A 16,035-nucleotide genomic window follows, 5' to 3' on the forward strand; every position below is an offset into this window, starting at 1 on the left:
GCGTGGACTCCCCTAGCACACCTCCTGTCAGGCAGGAATTCTCAGCCGGCCGCAGTGGCCGAGCGGTTCTAGGCGCTTCAGTCTGGAACCGCGCGATCGCTGCGGTCGCAGGTTCGAATCGTACCTCGGGCATGGATGTGTGTGATGTGCTTAGTCTAGTTAGGTTTAAGTAGTTCTAAGTTATAGGGGACTGATGACCACAGATGTTAAGTACCATAGCGCTCAGAGCCATTTTTGAACGAATTCTCAACCGTTCCATACAGAACTAATGGGTGCCCGTTGCGCATTGTCCTCATTACAGGGCACTCCCCCCCCCCCCCTTTTCCCGTAAGAGTTCGAGCCTGGTATGCATCTGCTCTGAGGAGTTCACTGGCTGTCATCACCCCAGTTATATATTTTTGGTTTCTGTTCTTTCGGATACATCCGGAAGAACATTTTTTTGTTTTGTTTTGCTTCTGAGTCGTCAGTCTCCTGATTGGACCGATGCGGCCCACTACGAATTCCTCTCCCGTGCCAGCCTCTTCATCTCAGAGTAGCACTAGCAACCTACCTCCTCAATTGTTTGCTGGATGTATTCCAATTTCTGTCTTCAAATACAGTTTTTGCCTTCTATAGCTCTGTCTGGTACCGCGGAAGTCATTTTCTGATGTCTTAAGAGACGTTCTATCATCCTTTTCCATCTCCTTGTCAGTGTTTTCCACATATTGCTTTTCTCTCCGATACTGCGCAGAACCTCCTTATTCCATACTTTATCAATCTAACTAACATTCAACATTCTTTTGTAGCACCACATCTAAAATGCTTCGATTCCCTTCTGTTTCGGTTTTCCCACAGTCCATGTTTCACTGTGCTCCAAGCGTACATTCTCAGGAATTCCTTCCTCTGAAGAACAACACCACAGTTGTATTTACTATGTGACACCACTCTTCGGGCGATACCACTCATTGATTTATGCTGCACGCTATAGCAATTCATCCGCGCGAATTAAACTTATACAATACTAATGTAGTAGCTTAACAAATCATATATTCAGAACCTACTCCATAGACAGATATGACACTTGATTTACATAGTTGTACAGCATATATCAACATAAGAGGAAGTCAGAAATTGTTGATATAATATCTCTTTTCAGTCAGGAAAAGGGATTTTATCCTTAATTCGAGTTCCGAGGCCCCGATGTTCTGTGCTTTCATGATTGGTGTGGGAGAAGACTGCGTATGCTTCCACGTACATGTCTGCAATTGAGATTAGCATGTATCTTTCGACATTTGTTGCTCTTTCTACATGGAGCCCTTCGTCAGTATATTGCATATATCAACATTGAAACCGACCATTAATTACCCTGAAAACACTTATAACATACAGTAACCGTTGATTTTCGCAATCGCAGCGTATGTGTCAGTAGTATGTATTAGCTAATATCAATAGGATTCCAAAGATTTTAATATCTTGAGGGTAGCAGTTAGTATATGCCACCCTTTATTTACAGTAGCTGCGCTTAAATATTTGATATTACTAAGAATGCATAATGTAGTTTTCCTTTTTTATGCAGGAAGAAATTCGGATTGTACGAGGTGGACTTCAACAGTCCAAACCGAACGAGAACTCCGAAGGATTCGGCGACATTCATGGCGGATATCTTCCTTAGCAAACAGGTGCCTGAACTGAGCTGATGCTAAAGATACGTCGCCTACAGCTGCATTAACTTTCCTTCTACCGTTAAGTTTGACTATTGGAAATAAACATTATTCATTACTGATGATACAAATAACCCTTCTTTCAAGAATTGTTAAAGTAGTTGTTTAAACGATTGCTCTGTACAAGACAGTAATTATTTGTATATCTGTTTGAATTTTTATAACCATTTGAAGTTTTATAACCACAGGACTTTCACCTAGTTTTTTTTATGAATTTCTCGATAGACAGTCGATCTCTGTACAGCAAACCTTTGTGTTACAAAATTTATTCAAAATAATTAGACTAGCATCACGTTACTGTGTAATAGGTGAAAAAAATGCAGTAAACTGAAACTGTATACATAATCTTAGGCAATACCAGTAAGTACCTCAGAAAGACTGACATTAGAGATGCTCCGTATATTTGTTTACATGTCTTCAGAAATACATTCTAAGCCAGGGGAATAAAAAAATAAAACAAAAGCACCACGAAAGAAATGTTGAAATGGGACAGAAATCTGTGAATGTGGTGTACATGTATAGACAAAAAAACGTCTGTGGCGTCTCCAGACACGTCTTCTCTGGTCGTCGGGGTGCAGATCGAGGAGGGGTTCATCGCTGAAAACAATTTTACTCCAGTCAATGAGAATCCAGGCCGAAGAAATGTGTAGCGATGCACCGGACGGCAGTGGGATAGCAGACTGATTGTCGCCCGTCATACGGACAGACGGGCAGGAGTGATGGGCTGATATGCCATTTCTTTTCGTAGCAGAGCCTCTTCGGTTGTGATCTGCGGCGCCCTTACAGAACAGCGGTGTTCAGACGATATTATGGGCCCCGTTTCGTGGCCCTGCATGGCAAGCCATCCTGGGATTATATTACAGCAAGATAAAGAAATTGAGAACGTTCGGCGTATTATGTGCAGGACCCTCCAACCAGCTCGGGATTTTGACGATCTAACAGGCCATTTGAACAGAACTTTCCACGGTATCCCTCAGGCGGATACCTGTCGGTTGTGACAATCATTGCTAAGCCGAAAAACTGCTTGCATAAGGGCCAGAGGTGAACAAACCGCTATTGGCTTGCTCTGTTTGGGAAACTCTCATCATCCAATATTTTTTGAAATTCCAAGCGTACCAAGATAAAATCAAAGTGAAACAATTTATTTGCGAAAATACGGAATTATTGTATACAATGGGAACTGTTCAGTTCGCCTACCTATCTGTAATTGTGTAAATTTTGATATAGCTTATATTTTTATGTTAACCTCAAATTCTAATGTAGAGCACTACAAAACACGAAAAATGAAAAATGATAATTTTTAAACGCGATTTAGAATCGCATCAGATTACTCCAAAGTTATAAACGGCAGCGAAAACGTAAAAGCTTAAAATCGATTATAAGTAGATCAGCCAAACCATTGCAAATACCTGCTTAATCACGAGTTTATCCAGTTTTGGAACGAAATAGAGGAGCAATTCTGTATGGTATATACTGGGAATGTTCGCGACAGCTTTCCGGAAGTCTGTGACACCAGATATCTAGGGTCCTTCCTGTGAATTACGGGTCGTTGGATTGTGTGCGTGGAGCTGGCGTCCGACACATCCCATATGCGTTCCGACGGGTGCAGATCAGGAGAATCTTGGGATAACATATCAGCATCTGTTCACTATCATATTCATCATAGTACTGTGTGGGTCTGGGCTTGTGACGTGAACAGTTACTCTGCTCGAACAGCACTGCACAAGGGTGTAATCAAATATTCGCTAGTACACAGCACCCCCAACCCCCACCCGTCTGAGCTGCTCCATCTGCACCGACCATCATCAGCATTGGCGTCTACCTGAATTTTAGAACAAAAAACAACTTTCTTTTAGCACTTTTATTTTTAAAATTATGAAAAAGGCTTACTGCTTTGCAGGCTTTTTATTAAATCACCAAAAAATGAGTCAAGAAGTCAGTTGGAGGCAGCTTGTTTCTAACAATATTTTTGGTTAGAATGATGAAGACATTTTGAGGGAATCGCTAATGGTACTTACAGCTACAGTTCAGAAAAGAAAACTGACTATCCACAGTGCAGATAGACAATTGTTACAAAACATACGCATTCTGAACCGTTTCTGTCTCTTGTGACATTTGATTCATCCGCACCCAGAACACTTGTTTAAAACGTGTACACAATACGTTGTAAGTTACGTGACTGCCGGAGATGAAGACATTTTGAGGGAATCGCAAATGGTACTTACAGCTACAGTTCAGAAAAGAAAACTGACTATCCACAGTGCAGATAGACAATTGTTACAAAACATACGCATTCTGAACCGTTTCTGTCTCTTGTGACATTTGATTCATCCGCACCCAGAACATTTGTTTAAAACGTGTACACAATACGTTGTAAGTTACGTGACTGCCGGAGTCCTTACTTCTGAAATGTCCTTACTTCTGAAATGTCAGAAACTGGAAGACTTCAGACTGCTAAGGTTTGTATCTGACGACTGCCCCTACTGTTAGTAGCAACAACAACAATAATAATAATAATTGTACTTAATTTTAAGGTCTTCTACACTCTTCAGCAGTTTCCCTCTGTTCCCATTCGCCAGCTTTCACGACCATTGCAGTCTTCATCTTTCTGAACCCTCTTCCTCATCACTGTAACTATCCCGTTCTCCATGTAAATCTCGGTTGTCCACGCTTCCTCCTTCCTGGAGGTGACCTTTCCAGATTGCTTTAAGCCATTATCCTTGCTCCATTCGTCGTACATGGCCCCTACCATTGAAGATCCCTGTTTTCAGTTCCATGCAAGACTTGTTGTTCCATATCAATTTTCTCCATAATTTCCTCATTTCCTCTTCGTTCTGTCCTGGATATCCTGACTGCCCTGCTTATTCCATCCATCCCTACTGTCTGCAGTCTGCTTCTCACAACAACTTCGAAAATAACCACCGTGTCTGGCCTCTCAAAACACAGTGACCTGTCTCTAACATGTTAATGAAGAACAGAGCTATAAAAATATGTTTGCCTTCAAAGCAACTAAAAAAAAAAAAAAACAGCAGCAGTAAACGTGCCTGCACATCCGCACTAAAGCGCCAAAGAAACAGGTATAGGCATACGTATACAAATACAGAGACATGTAAACAGGCAGAATACGGAGATGCGGTCAGTAACGCTAATATAGGACAAGTATCTGACGCCGTTCTTAGATCGGTTACTGCTGCTACAATGGAAGGTTATCCAGATTTAGGTGAGTTTGAACTTATAGTCGGCGCACGAGCGATGAGACACAGCATCTCCGAGGTAGTGATGAAGTGGGGATTCTCCTGAACGACCATTTCACGAATGTACCGTGAGTATCAGGAATCCGGTAAAACATCAAATCTCCGACATCGCTGCAGCCGGAAAAAGATCCTGCAAGAACGGGACCAACGAGGACTGTAGAGAATCGTTCAGCGTGACAAGTTCAATCCTCCTTCAAATTGCAGCAGATTTCAATGCTGTGTCATCAACAAGTGTCAGCGTGTAAACCGTTAAACGAAACATCATCGATATGGGCTTTCGGAGCCGACGGCCAACTTGTGTACCCTTGATGACTGCACGACACAAATTTTACGCCTCGCCCTGGGGCAGGCAACACCGACATTGGACCGTTGATTGGAAACATGTGGCCTGGTCGGACGAGTCTCGTTTAAAACTAAATTGGATGGATGCATGTGTACGGTTATGGATATTATCTCATGAATCCATGAATCCCGCATTTCAACAGGGGACTGTTCAAGCTGTGTGGGGCGTGTGTAGTTGGAGTGGGACCCCTGATACGTCCAGATACGAATCTGATAGAAGATACGTATATAAGCATCCTGTCTGATCACCTGTTTCCATTCATGTACATTGTGCATACCGACGGGCTTCGGCAATTCCAGCAGGACAATGAATTGCTACACAGTGGCTTCAGGAAAACTCCTGAATTTAAACTATTGCGCTGGCCACCAAACTCACCAGACATTAACATTATTGAGGATGTCTGGGATGCCTCGCAACGTGCTGTTCAGAAGAGGAGATCTCCGCCCCACCCCACCCCTACCCCTCGTGATCTTACTGATTTATGGACAGCCCTGCAGGAGTCATGGTGTCAATTGCAGCCAGCACTACTGCTGACATTAATCGAGTCCATGCCACGTCGGTTTGCGGCACTTCTGCGTGCTCGTGGGGTCTCTACACGATATTAGGCAGGTGAACGAGTTTCTTTGGCGCTTCAGTGTATATGTTTAGAAACCCTGCACCAATAAGCGACAACATAAGTATACAAAACCTGACGGCACTTAGCCAATCGAAAATGACCGTAGATAACTGTCTGACGGCACAATGTACCACTCACTATATAGATTTGAAGAAAATGCTTTGAAACACCTTGAGACTATTAAAGAAGATCAAACGTTGGCGTCTATTAACAACAAAGTTTTAAAATGTTTACGTATCAAACTGTAAAGCTCAACCTTTAGTCGTTCGTGCTGTCCCTTCTGCTACGATGAAAATACCAAAGCAACACGTTGTAATACAGCCAAATCGTCAAATGACAAGAGCTCTACTTGTTGCGTCAGCTGACCTTTAGATAAAACATACAGCACATTCAACAGCGCATAGACAACACGTAATCTCGACGGAGAATTATCTAGGTTAGCAAACATAACACTCCCATGTCAATGCTCGGGTTGGACTGCAAATATAAGTCGAACTTCACTTGACTTGTAGATCACCCTGCGAAAATCTACTTTAATGATACCACTGAACTTCAGTCCACGGTAGCCCTGTGTCAACCACGCAGCATAAACTCTGCATGAGAACAGCTCCCAAAAGACTTACTTTCTCTTGCACTCCTTGGAGGTGACAAGACCTTGAGCTGAACCGCGTACAGCAGTTTAAAGCCTCATCGCGCGATCCCTCCGCTGCCTATCTGGATGCTGTGGCTCGCAAGAGAAATGGCATCGGTGCCCTTGAATATCGATAGCGGAGAGAATCAGCCATAATGTCTCGGCTCTTTAGTGTGTAACGGTTGTTATGGAATTTCAACTTCTTCTCCTCAGTGACAGTCGTAAATTTTTCACATTTGCGAAATGAAACTCTGGTGCTGGATAACATTCAATAGTATGCTGCTTCACCACGTCCGTTTTAATGTCTTTGGAGCCTCCTTAGTATAGTGAACACGAGGTGGTAGCGATGTATTCATTCAATCCCGGGACTGCCCTCCGACAACGGCCGTGTTTCCTCTATCCTATTCTGCATAAATGGTTCAAATGGTTCCGAGCACTATGGGACTTGACATCTGAGGTCATCAGTGCCCTAGAGCTTAGAACTACTTAAATCTAACTAACCTGAGGACATCACACACATCCATGACCGAGGCAGGATTCGAACCTGATACCGCAGCAGTCGAGTGCTTCCGGACTGAAGCGCCTAGAACCGCTCGACCACCGCGGCCGACCTACTCTGCATAGGTACGACACAATTCTTGCACCGGTGAGGACGTAGAGACTGGTAGAACGAAACAGGCGGTTCTGGAGGTAAAAGAATGCGGAGATTACGAAGGTTAGAGCGTAGCAAAGTCGTCTAAAACATATATAATAATCCAGAGAGCAACACAAATAAGAAACGTCAAGCAGACAAGTTCAAATTTCTACTGTTCAATGGTGCGTAACTGTGGTGACATAAGTCATAGAACACCTCTAAATATCGTGGCGTCTGTCCTTTTTACTGCATAGCGTTGCAGATCGACGTGACTTGGACTCAAAAAGTCGTTGGAAGTCGCCTGCAGTAATATTAATCCACGCTGCCTCTATAGCCGTCAATAACTGTGCCCCAAAATATGTTCGATCTGATTCATGTTGGTCGATATGGATGGCTAAGTCATTCTCTCGAATGGTTCAAAATGTTCTTCAAATCAGTTGCGAACAATAGCGGCCCTGTGACATGACATCGTTGTTTGTTTACTTGAAGTCCATGAATGGCTACAAACGGTGTCCATGTAACCAAAAACAACCATTCTCTGTCAATGATCGGTTCAGTTGGACGAGAGGGTCCAGTCCACGCCATGCAAACACAGCCCACTCCGTGCTGACCCACCACAAGCTCGCACAGTACCTTGTTGAAAAATCGATTCCATGGCTTCGTGGGATTTGCGCCACACTCGAACCCTACCATCAGTTCTTACCGACTGAAGTCGGGACTCACGATTCTCCAGTCATCTAGGTTAAAAGCGATATGGTCACGAGCCCAAGACAGGCGCTGCAGGCGATGCGGTGCTGAACGCAATGGCATTCGTGTCGCTCGTCTGATGCCATAGCCCATTAACACAAAATTTCGTCTCTTTGTTCTAACGAATACATTCGTCGAAAGTTCCACAGTGATCAGAGTGGTTATTTCGCACAACGTTGCTTGTCTGTCAACACTCACACCTCTACGTAAATGCCGCTGCTCTCAGTCGTTAAGTGATGGCCATTGGTGAGAGGTAACGCCTGTTATTTTCTATTCGTGCACATTCTTGACACTGTGGATCTCAGAATATTGAATTCCCTAACAATATCCGAAATGTAATGAGCCATGCGTCTAGTTGCTGCTATCATTTCGCGTTCAAAGTCGTGTGGCCATAATTACATCGGGAACCTTTCCACATGAATCACCGGAGTACAAATGACAGCTCCGCCAATGCACTGCCCTTTTATACTTAGTGTACGCGATGCTACCGCCATCTACAAATGTGCATGTCGTTATCACAATACCTTTGTCACCTCCATGTATCGGTTCAGAGATTAGCGAGAGACTGGCCAGTAATAGCCGGGCCACGACATTTAGTGGTGAACAACAGTCAGAGGGCAGCACCGTTTCACCTGCTTGCCGCGTGTGCCGGGCCTCGCGTCGCCTGACGCCGAGTATTTCTGATGTGTTCTCCCTATCTATACTCAGCCTTGGGGCGGAATCCAAATCATCGTCCTACACTGAACTGTTGAGTTCGTCCAGTGAGTGAGGTATGTTCCTCAAAAATCATACTTCAAGATTCGACTGGTACCGATTGTTCTCAAAAGAGAATACGTCATTTCATAGCACTGGTTACGCTGTTACGTTGATTATCTCCGTCTGAAGGTAGGCTTTCAACGGGGTAGGCGGAGTGTGCTCCAGCACTGTCGCATTGAAACATGAACCACTGCCGAAATTTTGAGTATATGACTGGACAACAGGTTGGAGAAACCTTTCTCATTAACTTACAATCTCCAAATTATCCTGTACAGTGAAGACAAGCGTCTGACTTTCGTACATACTTCACGACAAACCATCCCACTGCCCCTCTCCCCACATGATTATTCCGTGGTAGGGCATTCTGTGTTGCACGTAGGCACCAGGCCGCCCCCACACCCTGCTAAGCCGATCATCAGGACCTAAACAAAACTAGCTGTCATCGGAGAAGATTTTATTGTTTGTGTCATCAGTCATCTGACAGGTTTGACGCACCCTGCCATGATTTCATCTGCTCTGTCGAAACTTTAATTTCAGAGTAGCAGTTGCAACCCAAGTCCTAAATTATTTGCTGGATGTATTTTAATTTCTGTCCTCCTCTACATTTTAACTCTCTACAGCTCCCTTTCCCCGCCAATTCTGCGAAGAATCTCCTCATTCCTTACCTTATTAGTGCGCCTACTTTTCAACGGTCTTCTGTAACAGTATGTCTCAAATGTTTCTGTTCTCTTCTGTTCCGGTTTTCCCAAAGTCCATGCCTCACTGCCATACAATGCTGTGCTACAAACTTACGTTGTCAGAAATTTCTTCCTCGAATTACGGCCTAGTTTTGATATGAGTAGACTTGTCTTTTCCAGGAATGCCCTCTTTGCCATTCCTAATCGGTTTTTTTAAGTCCTTGTTTCGTCCGTCATTTGTTATTTTGCTATCTGGATGATTTCTCGCTGTTGTCATTTCAGGCTACTTTCGTTTTCGCACCATTTTCTCTCAGTTCACATTCTGTACTCATTAGACACTTCATCCCATTCAACAGATCCCGCAAATCCTTTTCACTTTCAGTGAGGGTCGCAATAACATTAGCACATCTTAACGCTGATATCCTTTAACTCAGAATTTTAATCCCACACTTGATCCTTCCTTTGATTCCCACACTTCTTCTTTGATATATAGATTGAAGACCAGGCGTGAAAGACTACATCCCTGTCTTATACCCTTTTTGATCGAAGCATTTCGTTCTTAGTCTTCCAGTCTTACTGTTCCCTCTTGATCCTTGCAAAAACATTGTATATTATAAGTATTTCCTTATAGCTCTCCCGTATTTTTCTCAGAATTTCGAACAGCTTACAGCATTTTACAGTGTCGAACGCTTTTTAGAGGTAGACAAATCATATGAACGGGTCTTAATTTTTCTTCAGTCTTGGTTGCGTTATCAATCGCAATGTCAGAACTACCTTTAGTAAAGCCAAACAAAATGTCGTGTAACAGATTGTCAAATATCTTTTGCATTTTCCTGTATATTATTCTAGTTAGCAACTTGTACGAATAACTGTTAGCGATAATTCTCGCATTTTTCGGCACTTGTAACCTCGGGAATTGTGTGAAAGATGTTTTTCCGAAAGCACGATGATATATCGCCAGTCTCATACAGTCTACACACCCACGTGAATAACCGTTTCTTTGCCACTTCTCCCAATGGTTCCAGGAATTCCCGCGGTATATTATCTACCCCTTCTATCTTATTTGTTTTTAAATCAATGAAAGCTCTTCTAAATTCTGAATCTGATGCAGTGTTTCCAATATCTTCCCTGACGACTTCTGTTTTTACTTCCGTCAAGTCATCCCATTCATAGACACCGTGAATTTAATATTTCCACCTATCCGCGCTGTCCTCTACATGTAACAGTGGAATTCCCATTGCATTCTTAATGTCTCTGCCCTCACTTTTAATTTCACCGATGTCTATTTTGATTTATCTATATGCTGAGGTACTCCTTCCGGCAATCATTTTTTTTTGTTGACATCTTCAGATTTTTCATACAGCCATTTCGCATTAGCTTGCATGCAACTGCAATTTATTTGATTACTAACTAAGTTTAATTTCTGTATTCCCACTTTTCCCTCAACATTTCAGTCCTTCCTTTTTTCGTCGATCAGCTGAATTATTGCTTCTGATACACATGCTTCCTACGCAGTTCCCTCCTTGTACCTATCTATGTTTCCCTTTCCAAGTTCTGTGATAGTCGTTTTTAGAGATGTTTGTTCGTTTTCAACTCTCCGCGGTACCTATAGCCTCAGAGAACTTCATGCGTATTTCTACATTCCTTAGCACTACCGTATGCCACTCCCATGCACAATGATTCCTCCTGACTAATCTCGTAACGTTCAGCCTGCTTTTCATCATTACTAAACTGTGATCGGAGTCTATAACTGCTCCTGAGTACATTACAAGCAAATGTCTGTTTCTGGAATCACTACTCTACCGTGATGTAACGTTACTGGAATATCCCTGCACCTCCCGGCCTTTTCGAAGTTTACCTCCTCCTCTTGAGATTCTTAAACGGAATATTCGCTAATAGTATCTGAAATTTATTACAGAACTAGTTAGCTTTGTCCTCTCTCAATCCTACTATCATCCTACTATCTCCCACAACCGTTTCTTCCCCTCCTTCTCCTACATCCGCATTCCAATCCCCACGAATACTAGATTTTCATCTCCCTTTATGTACTGAATTACCCATTCCTCATATCCTTTCTCCATCTCTTGTTAGCTGTCAATTCTGATGGGAACAATCCCATCACTGAACTGCTCTGTAACTCACTCTCTGCCCTACATTCCTATCCATAAAGAGCGCTACTCGCGTCATCTCATTTACTGTTGATGTTGATATTAATCTATTCCCATCTGACCAGAAACCCTTGCGTTTTTTTTTTCACTTCACGCTAGACTGTACATTAGCATTACACTTTTCAGATTGTTCTAGCTTCTCTACCAAGTTCAAAATTCTGACACTCCACGCCCCGACAAGTAGAACGTAACCTTTCGTTCGTTATTGAATCTTTTTCTCCGAGGCAGTCCCCCACTGGAGATGAGAATGGGTTATTAGTCGGTAATCTTTCGTAAATGAGGAGATCATAACGATACTTTTTCAATTGCATACCACATGTCCTGAGATTACACATTGGTCTTTAATGCAGTTGTTGCCATTGCCTTCTGCATCCTCATGCCTTTAATCACTGTTTATTCTTCCACCTTAGGGTCCATTTACCACCCCAAGGGTACGAGTGTGCCCTGAACCTCTATCTGCTCCTCCGCCCTCTTTGACAACCATTAGGAGAATAAGTCTTCGGCCGCCAATGTTGATGATTTTTATTCAAAATATAAGCATTGCGACAGTTAGAACCCGGCATTGAGGACGTTAATCCTCCTAGGCCGCGGAGAAGACAACTCGACGCAATTGGCACAGGTTCACCATGTGATAAAGTTGCATTCTCGCATGGTCGGCACGGCTCAGTTGTCTCCAAGAAGGCAAAGCACAGTTCTGTTGGCTTCCCCCGTGGGGATCCAACGAGCCGTAATCTGTAGATTGTGGTCACCTGGTGCTGCTGTTGTCGGCAGACCATCACTCAAATATAGTTGCAGCGGTTTTGGTCTAGTGACAGCGGTTTAGTGTACGTCATATTGACAGGATTCTTCCCATACCAACTGAAACTCTTGAGGTAACGCGACAATATGCTCACGGCTTACACTTTAAATGTTCCTTCGAGGCACGTTGACACATTGAACAGTGTTCAAACGCCACAATGCTCCTTCCCCTATTGGAGACACAGCGATTTCTATAAACAACAACGACAATTCAGGGCTACATTAGCCTTCATTCAGCTGGTGTTTTTGCGTAGCAAATTATTGTCGTCAAGAGGTATGAAGGTTACGGTTTCTCATAAATAAGACAACGTTCTTTTACTACGCATTTTAAAATACACAGCCTGTCGGAGTAGAAACATGTCAGCTAGTGTTTTGACTTCATCTCAGATGTATTAAGATCGTATTGGTTTCCCCTATTTCGAATGGTACTTCTATATCAAAATTTTTGCTTTACTAGAACTCGGCAGACAGCAGATGTCACTGCATTAAGACGGCAGCAAGCAGGAAGCTGATTCCCTCGGAGGCAGAGACAGCGACCGAACTATATTCTTTGACACAGCTTCGTGCAATGCTGGCGTATATATATATATATATATATATATATATATATATATATATATATATATATATATTTATTCTTGGAGGGAATGCATAGGAAATATTCTTTAAATTGAAATGAATGTTTCTCTTTAAAAGAGTTACTTTATAAAAAAAATTATTATTGGGGCATTTTTTGAACAAATTAATTACAATTAACATACATTGTTAGATATGCGCAATGCTGCTTCTTTGCCTTCAACAACAATACTCATCGTCCAGAGTCCTGACTAGAGTCGCGAGCAGAGCACACAGCCGACGCATGCCGACTCCCGCAGACTACTCCTGTCCACTCGCTACTAAAGCTGACCGACTACTACTGTCGACTCGCGCAGACTAGCGCAGACTCGCGACAAGCAACAACTAACAATAAACTACTCTCTGGTCAGAGATTCTGTCATGCTTCGCCCATCGCCGGCGAAGCATACTCCTTACATAACCCTCCACTGGGGGGGGGGCAAAAATTTGGTAGCGATGGTGAGTCAATTGGACTTGCCATGAGCAACACATTTTTCATAATTAATTAACTTTACAATCACAGAATATATACATATATATATATAGGTGCAGAACATGAAATAAAATATAGTGCACATGCACTGAGTACAGACATATCAAGCAACGACAAAATGTATACACAATGAGTACAAAACATATTAACAAATGTCAAAAGTGCACACGCACTGTAGTTCAGAACATATCAGCAAATCACAAAATGCAATGATCACAAATCATATTAACAAAATGACGAAAGTGCACACGCACTGTAATACAGAACATATCTGGGAATTACAAAAAAAATGTATACGTAATGAGTACAAATGGCATAAAGTGCACACGCACTGTAAAACTCTGTAACATTTTTACAACAAATAAACATAATGAGCACAAATCATATTAACAAATGACAAAAGTGCACACGCACTGAGGTTCAGAACATATCAAATAAAGACAAAATGTATACACAATGAGTACAAAACATATTAACAAATGGCAAAAGTGCACATGCACTGTAAAACTTTTTAGCATTTTTTTACAACAAATAAACATAATAAGTACAAATCATATTGACAAATGACGAAAGTGCACACGCACTGAAGTTTAGAACATATCAGCAAATCACAAAAATGTATATACAATGAATAGAAATCACGTTAACAAAATGACGAAAGTGCACACGCACTGTAATACAGAACATATCTGGGAATCACAAAAAAAATGTATACGTAATGAGTACAAATCATATTAAAAAATGGCATAGAGTGCACACACACTGTATATGTCTTTATCATTTTACAAGAATTAGGAAAGGAATGGGAAGGATTGCGTCATGATTGTAGCACTTTAGGTTACACGCAGCTGCACTGAAAGTCCATATCTTTCTACAGAAGCACAACACCAAGTGAGACAATCTGAAGCTCTTTTCCTTGAAGTATTAATCAGTATAGCCAAGACACTGAAATGTCGTAATAATATTCCATGCTATCATTTTGGTAGTACACTAGGTACACCAAACAGTGGGACCATAATAACATCTCCATCGCTCAAGGTGCTGGACAGCATGTCGTGTCAACACCATGTTCTTGTAAAGTAGACAAACGTAGAATTAGTGCAAAAAAAAATATAGTGCTCCATGATCATGAGGATAGACAGGACAAATGGATATTGCAGTAATTTCTGGTAATTAGGTCAGAAGGTGAAGGACATTAGGTCACATAGTAGTCTTCATTGAGAATTACACTAGTCTAACAACTGATTTGAGTAATTGGTGGCACTCATTGCCTAGTTACTGAACATTTCTGTACCATGTATGTAGTATTACAGAATAATGTTCATAAATTATCTGAATATAGTAATTATTGGCACTTATTGCCCAGTTACAAACCATCAGAAGTCATCATTCAAAACAGAAGCTAATGAATGGCATAGTATTAACATAATTCACTTAATTATAGTAATCATTGGCATCATAGGTCATCTTATTACAGTAATCAGTGGCATTCATTGGCCAGCTACAAAGCATTTTTTTTTGTATTTTTCAGAAGTCATTATTCAAAATGAGTTAATTATTGCCATACCATTTATACATAATTAATCTAATTATAGTAATCATTGGCATCATAGGTCATCTTATTACAGTAATCAGTGGCATTCATTGGCCAGCTACAAACCATTTTTTTTGTATTTTTCAGAAGTCATTATTCAAAATGAGTTAATTACTGCCATACCATTTATACATAATTAATCTAATTATAGTAATCATTGGCATCTTAGGTCCTCTTATTACAATAATCAATGGCATTCATTGACCAGTTACAAAGCATTTTTTTTGTATTCTTCAGAAGTCATTATTGAAAATGAGTTAATTATTGGCATAGCATTTATACATAATTAATCTAATTATAGTAATCATTGGCGTCATAGGTCATCTTATTACAATAATCAGTGGCATTCATTGGCCAGCTACAAAGCATTTTTTTTGTATGTATTATTCAGAAGTCATTATTGAAGTGACATACTATTCAGAGCTGATCAGTATTACTCAGAACTCTCTTAAACTAGTAGCATTATTTGGGACTGGTAATTACTTTGTTTGCTTCTGAGTTATTGCTGCAAATGAAGATGTGTAACATCATTCGTCATGAGTCAGCTGTAGCAAGGTTATGAAACAAGTAGAGTATATGTGATCACATTCATAAACGACATAGGTTTAATAAACAACTATTTATACCACATTAATTTCATGAATAATTTCTCCTGCAAAATATACAAAATGGATTAAAAAACTGAAAGAAGAAACGCATATTATGCTGAAAGTAGTGAACTTCGAATTAACAGGTAGTGAAATGTGTATAAAAATATATATGTTCTCTAGCTGTCCTTTCCAAAACCTTCAGTCATCACACCGTGTGATATAAGACATACTGACAAACCGAACTGCAACAAATACTTAAATAACTACATAGCATCTCTTAACTAACAGTAAATATATAAACTTCATCATTATTTTCATCTGCAAAGAAAACCTTCATTATCCATATCACCATAACTCCATTATTATCATCACTTGTAAAGAAAAACTTCATTATCCATAGCAGCATATTCATCATCATT

General features: G+C 41.2%; 1 protein-coding gene across 1 annotated transcript in view; it reads left to right on the plus strand.

The window, feature by feature from the left end:
• Positions 1-1,885, plus strand: part of LOC124622547 (myrosinase 1-like) — a 92,252-nt gene extending 90,367 nt beyond the window's left edge. Inside the window, exon 11 of the mRNA XM_047148284.1 lies at positions 1,556-1,885. Within this exon, the coding sequence (XP_047004240.1) occupies positions 1,556-1,676 (121 nt within the window). The 3' untranslated portion in view covers positions 1,677-1,885. The remainder of the gene's footprint in view (positions 1-1,555) is intronic.
• Positions 1,886-16,035: the final 14,150 nt, after the last annotated feature.

Source organism: Schistocerca americana, chromosome 7, assembly GCF_021461395.2.
Source record: "Schistocerca americana isolate TAMUIC-IGC-003095 chromosome 7, iqSchAmer2.1, whole genome shotgun sequence".
NCBI classification, from domain to species: Eukaryota; Metazoa; Arthropoda; class Insecta; order Orthoptera; family Acrididae; genus Schistocerca; species Schistocerca americana.